The 6,592-nt window shown below is 47.6% G+C and overlaps 1 protein-coding gene across 1 annotated transcript in view; it reads right to left on the bottom strand.

The window, feature by feature from the left end:
- LRRC59 (leucine rich repeat containing 59) overlaps window positions 1-4,955 on the bottom strand; it is a 16,932-nt gene extending 11,977 nt beyond the window's left edge. The window contains exons 1-4 of the mRNA XM_003786493.3: window positions 4,607-4,955; window positions 2,392-2,451; window positions 484-642; window positions 163-267 (exon numbers count right to left, since the gene is read on the bottom strand). Coding sequence (XP_003786541.1) covers window positions 163-267; window positions 484-642; window positions 2,392-2,451; window positions 4,607-4,711 — 429 coding nt within the window. The 5' untranslated portion in view covers window positions 4,712-4,955. The remainder of the gene's footprint in view (window positions 1-162; window positions 268-483; window positions 643-2,391; window positions 2,452-4,606) is intronic.
- Between the last annotated feature and the right edge of the window lie 1,637 nt (window positions 4,956-6,592).

The raw sequence follows: 6,592 nt of genomic DNA on the forward strand, positions 1-6,592 counted from the left end.
AAAAAAAAAAGGTCTCTGGTTGACAGGCTCACAGTGGACATGTTTCACTGAGACCTTAGTGCTTTAATCAACACACAGCTACAGGTGCCCTGAGAGGCCAATAGGAGAAGAGAGGAAAGTCCTGGGGGAGTGTGAGGAGACACCTGGGAACATCATGCTTACCTTGTTTGCACACTGCTTACATTGCTTCTCATCCAAGCAATCACCTGCCACCTTGGCCAGGACAGGATCCAGGGGATTATCCTTCAGGTCTAGCCACTTTAAGTTCTAAAGAAATGGGCAAAGAAGCCGATTAAGCCTGAGTTCACATATACAATCGCCACAGAGGAAGAAAGCTCCTCTGTGTTCTACCTACAGGGAAAGCCAGCTGAGGCAGGATCAACAAGGTGATACTTCTGTCAGCCTTTCTCATGGCTGTGCACCATCAGGGCCTGAGCCTTCTCCCATACCTGGCCACAAAAACACTGGTTTATGAATTATTACCTTGAGCTGAGCAAAGCTGACAGGTAGGGTGACCAGCTTGTTGTTGAGGAGATCCAAGTGCTGGAGATTGACCAGACGGCCAAAGTCTGCTGGCAACTGCTGCAGCTTGTTCTTACTTAGGTCTAGCTTCACTAGGTGTGTGAGGCCACAGAAATCCGACTAGAACCCAAAGAAAGAACACTTAGGCATTGGGCTCACACATTTTTAGTTTGAAAGTTCCCAAGTCAGAGGTTCCTCCACTTGAATCCTGATGCTTCCTTTACCAGCTCCTCAAATGAAAATGGAAAGACGCATGCCATTCCTGATGCTTATTACCAAGATATGCCCATAAACAAAAGGGCTTAAAGCAAGCCCCAAATACACATGTATTCTTTTGTCCTTAGCTCTCCCTCTAGCCTGTCTTCCACACAGCTTCTGGAATGATTGGGGATGCATTCTGTCATCCCACAGCACCCTATGCCTTCCATAGGATGTCAAAATAGGGCACCTATCCATTTTCCTAAAAGATCAGACAGTATTTAAGTACTCAGTCTTATTCTTTTTTGATACTTACAGCACACTTAGCATAGGTGCTCCATGAGTGTTCTTAGAAGAATTGAGTGAACAGGCTGGGACCCATTCTACCCATATCCTGCCTCTTCTTCAGCACAGGCCAAACCATCCTCTTAATATTAAACATTTGCTAAGTGCCCATCTGAAAGTGATGGCACTATCTCAGCTAATGAGACATTATTCATGCTCTCTGGGGACTTATAAACACCAGTGAATCTACACTGCAGAGTGGAATGAAAGTTGTTGGCACAGAAAACAGAACAAACTCAGGTTGAAAAATGTGCTTGGAACAAAAAAAAAAAGAAAAGAAAAGAAAAATATGCACTTGGGATGTGCTGAATGACTTTCTGGCAAAGTGTACAGCAATGACTTTCTGGTAAAGTGTACAGCAGGTGTGCAGCTGTAAAATTGCTACCCATCTTTAATTAAACACAAAATACTTCTGGAAGAAGTGGGATCTCAGATGCTTTTTGAATGTTAGAAACGGGTTTTGATGAGCTGTAGGAAGATGTTATAGCATTCGCAGGAGAATACTGAAAGGGGTATGGACCAATGATCCAATGGAGAAACTGCCAACTTCTGGACTCAAGCCCTGAGCCAGAGCCCAAAAGGACGCTATCCTAGAGTACAGGAAAGAGTGGCATGACCAGAGTGATGAGTGGAAGAGGCAACAATAACAGCAAACTGAGACCTGACTATGCAGAAGGATGCCATGGAGGAGAAACCAGGCATTACCCAGGGAGGCTGAGGGGCTGAATGAATCCAGTGTCTACACAGTGAAAACGGAGAAGTAGGATATGAACAAGAAAAACCCAAAAGATCTGACCACAGATTGGATGTTCTGAACAAAAAAGTAGCAAATCTCAGATGAAGTCCTTGTCTGGGAGGACGATAATGTAGTCCCATAAAATCATATTCTTTGTTTCCCATCAAAAGATGCCCAAAGAAACTCTTTACAGTATTCTCCCTAGAAAGCAGAGCAATTTATCAAGTGATCTCTACTCTCCTCTAAGCAATAGGGAGGTAAACTATTTTCCAGAAGAATAAAATCAGGAGGAAAAAAGATGAGCCTAGTAAATGACTCAGCCAGTATCCTTCTGACCTTAGTTTACTGTGGCCTGACTTTCCCACTGCTCTAAAGAATGAGACCTCTAGCTGTATTCTCTTCCCACTGAAATAAATCACCCCACTCCACCCTGCTCTCCCCCAACACACTTGGATTTAGCTGCAGCCTGCCTGTAGACCTATCCTGAAATTATGCCTTCTGACATCCACCCACCCCCCTACCCACTCCCGAAACAGGAAGGAGAGGCATCCAGGACTCCAGAAGGAGTCACTGCTGCTTGCCAATCTTACCGGGAGAGTAGTCAGTTTATTGCAAGACAGATCCAGTACAGTGGCCTTTGGAAGGGCAGCCTAGAAAAAGGGATGAGAAAAACATGTCAAACCAACACCTGGCACAATTGAGTGACATCTGCTAATGAAGCATTTTCCAGAGAAAGTTCCCACAATTAGGAAAGGCCTTTAAAAAATGGTACCAAAGTACAATGTTCCTGAGGATAACAGAGGAAAAGTGACTCAGTCAACAAAAGAATGCAAAGAGCAAGAGATGGCTGCTATGGAGTATCCAAGAAAGGAAAACTTAGGTTTTTAGAAATTCTTTGTAGCTCTTTCAAAATATTATCTAGCACCCTCCCAAGCCCGGAATTAGATTCAGCAAGAACTGTGCCTCATAAAGTTTTGCAATTTTCATATTCCCCAGTTTAGGGCCCTTCTCAGAGCAGGTATTTAATATATTACATATTGACTGAATCATGAATTAATTACTAAGTGAATGCCAGAGTGAAAACAAGGCCTTTGCAGCCCAATTCTATTTTCCCATGATGTTCAGGGCTGGAGAGGGTCAGCAAAACTGATCCTTCTTTCTCCCTAGAGCAGTGGTTCTCAACCTTCCTAATGCCATAGCCCTTTAATACAGTTCCCGTGGGTCGTGACCCACAAGTTGAGAACTGCTGCCCTAGGGGCAAGGCTACACTAACCAGATCCCTAGAGTAAATGGTTTCAGACACCAGTCCTAGGGCAAAGCTTAAACATAGTTGGCCATCTTGCTAGGGTGGGAAAGTAGGCAAACACTCAGGAAAGGAACTCAGACCAACCTGCACTTTCTGTCATAAAGTACTTATTGAAGCAGTACCCTGAACCCCACAAATGCATCAATGTACAAAGTTATGATTTAATAAAAAATAATTATTAAAAAAAAAAAAAGTCCTAAGAATAGGGCGGTGACCATAGCTCAGCAGGTAGGGTGCCGGGCACATACTCCGAGGCAGGCGGGTTCAAACCCAGCCTGGGCCTGCTAAACAACAATGACAACTGCAACAAAAAATAGCCAGGGTTGTGGCAGGCGCTTGTAGTTCCAACTACTTGGGAGGCTGAGGTAAGAGAATCAATTGCTTAAGCCCAAGAGTTAGAGGTTGCTGTGAGCTGTGACATCATAGCACTCTACTGAGGGCAACATCGTGAGATGCTATATCAAAAAAAAAAAAAAAAGTCCTAAAAGTAAACTTTGACTAGCTAAAACAGTTCTGGATACTACAGTGGAAAGAACATAATACTAATAGCTACATGTATCAACATTTGCCTCCTTCCAAGCACTTTAAATTACAATCTCATTTAATCTCACATAAGCGATACGATATGGAAACTATTACCACCATTTTGTAAATAAGGAAATCTCAACATAAGGGCCAACTACCTTGCCAAGGGCACTCAGCTACTAAGCTAGAGTTAGGAGGAGCTGGGAACTGTTCTAACTACACTAGGACATATCCACAGTAGAGGAAAGGGCTAGACCAAATATAACTTGTAAAAGGCACTAAGAAAGTGGTGCATCATCCGAAGTCAGGGTAGTGTGTGGGGTGGTTAATGAGGTGGGAAAAGCAGGACTGTGGGATCTAGCTCCGTACTGACAACAAACTAGGTGTGTAATCTCCCTGGGGCCTCATGCCTCAGTTTAACTAGGGTCAGGGGGTGGACAGGCTCGGTAGCAACGCAGGATTCCTGTCAGTTTCAGTGAAATTGGGATGAGACCTTGCCAGCCAAGCCAGGAGACTTCACTCTCTCCAAAGAAGGCCGTCTCAGGGCTGGAGCTGCCAGCTCAGATTGCCGGCTTTCGGTTCTGAGCCACACCCAGGTCTATCAGGCGGCCTACTCCCCCCCCCGCCCCCCCCCCCCGCCCTTCATTCTTGAACACTTCCAGCAACCTCTCTGTGATTCCTACTCTGGACTGGACACGGAGCTGGGTGCCTTGAAGGCCCTCCAAATGGGGGAAGATTCGCTTCTTGGCCTGTAAAAAGCCTAGGGCCCGCTAAGTGGACCTTCCCTGTCTTCTGGAACTGCGCCAAAGTGACACGTGTACACCCCTGGAAGAATCTTGGAGCGGGAAGCAGCTTCCCCCGAGACTTAGTTACATACCCCCCTCCTTCGTTTTAAAGACAGGGAACTAATGCTTGGGAAAAGTGGCCCATGCAGAAGCCAAGGCCAAGTGGCGTCCTCGCGGGACTGTACTGACCAGCTCCTTGACGGGAACCTCATTCAAGTCGCTGAGGCTCAGGTCCAGTTCGTTGCCGTCCAGCTTGTCGCGGAGGTTCCCGCCCTTGCTACCGGCCTTGGTCATGGTGACGCCGGCTGAGCGGGCCCCGGCTCTGGGGTTCCGACGGGCAGAGGAAAGGAACTAAAAAGCCGCTCGTCGGTTCAGCGGACTCCCACCCAACCGACAACGCCTGCGCCCTCGCCGGTGCGAGACCGCCGCCGCCCGTCCGCCCGCCGGCCGCACTCGGAGCCCCGCGCCTCGCTCCCACCGGTGCTGCCGCGACGACGACCACTTCCGTGTCCACGTCACCTTCCGCGGCCACTGAGGCAGGCTGGGCCAGAGCGACCCGAACGTGTATGAGAGCGTCTCCTAGTGTCCAGGATGGCTCACTTCATGTTGCCGCCTCCCCGGGAGGCGTGTGCGGGGAAAAGGCTCTGAGCTCTGTCCCCTGGTGGCCACCTGAGCACGTCAACCCGCACGGTAGCTGGCAGCACCAGGAGGCGAAAGGGCACGGATTGGGCGCCAGAAAACCTGGGTTCGCATCCAAAATTGATCTCATCGGATCACTCCTATCCCGCTGGATTAGGAGCCGAAGTTGGTTGTCCTCCAGTATTGCTTCCCGTCCTCTACCCACCACTAACCAAATCACCATCATCCGAAAACTTAACTTTTCGAAATTCTGTTTTCTCCTCCCCACTGCTTTAGCGGTTGTCTCATTCCTTCCCATCCACCTTCGCCCAGCTCCCCCGTGATATTCCTAAAAAATAATCTAGCCAAGCGCTCCTCTGTTTAAAACCTTTCAAACAGCCAGCTGCCGCTAGGATGTGGACGACTCTCCTCTCTGTGCTGGGTCCTCCTGCCTCTGCAGCCTCCTCTCACGCTCCTGCCCTTGCCTGGACTAGATGCCTACACACTTTGCCCTCTTATGCAGTGGCCCTGTCTTTCCCACTCACTTTCTCTTCCTAGCTAATTCCTAGTCCTTCAGGAAATGCCCCGATCACTGTGAACACCTGGCTGAATTAGAGGTACCTCCTTAGGGTTCTGGCAATGCTCTGTATGCCATCTGTTACCAGAGACGGTAGAGTTTCTTGGTTAAGTGGGACCTCTGGTATTAGACCAACTTGAGTATTAATCCTGGCCCTGCAGCGTGCTGCTTGTGAAACCGTAGACAATCATCATGAATCTATGAGAAATGTGGGCAATAATAGAACCGAGGTGGTAGAGTTTCAGAATTCAATGAGTAAACACATGAAAAGCTACAGCAGTAACTGGCACTTAGTATCCAATAAATATTTGCAGAAATTCATGGGCACTTCCTGATGTACTTTCCTTTACATGTCTGTCCACCATCCTGGACTGTGAGGACAGGGATTTTATCTTAACCACCTTTGTATTCCCATCCAGATATCCCCGGAATTTGAATGTCTGAGGCATAGGAGTTGCTCATTCAGATGGCTGTTGAATGAATGAACGAAACAGACAATTTGCTCACTTTAAACTTCAGTTTGCTCATCTTGAAATGGGATATTAGGCCTCTTTGCCTACTTGTTCTGGCAGTGGAAAGGTCTACTTGCTGCCTCTGGTAAATGTATCCTGCTTTGTAAGCTTTCTTACTCTGTAAACCTATCTCTCTCTTCCTCAATAAACTTTATTTCATGCTTGCCAAAAGAAAGGAAGAAAGGAAAGGAGGGAGGGAGGAACAAAGGAATTAGGAAGGAAGGGGCTCGGCACCTGTAGCTCAGTGGCTAGGGCACCAGCCACATACACTGGAGCTGGCAGGTTGGAATCCAGCCCAGGCCTGCCAAACAACAATGACAACTACAACCAAAAAATAGCCAGCCATTGTGGTGAGCACCTGTAGTCCTAGCTACTCGAGAGGCTGAGGCAAGAGAATTGCTTAAGCCCAAGAGTTTGAGGTTGCCGTGAGCTGTGATGCCACTACCCAGGGTGACAGTTTGAGACTCT

Source organism: Otolemur garnettii, unplaced genomic scaffold, assembly GCF_000181295.1.
Source record: "Otolemur garnettii isolate 467f Iridium unplaced genomic scaffold, OtoGar3 scaffold00018, whole genome shotgun sequence".
Lineage (NCBI taxonomy): Eukaryota > Metazoa > Chordata > Mammalia > Primates > Galagidae > Otolemur > Otolemur garnettii.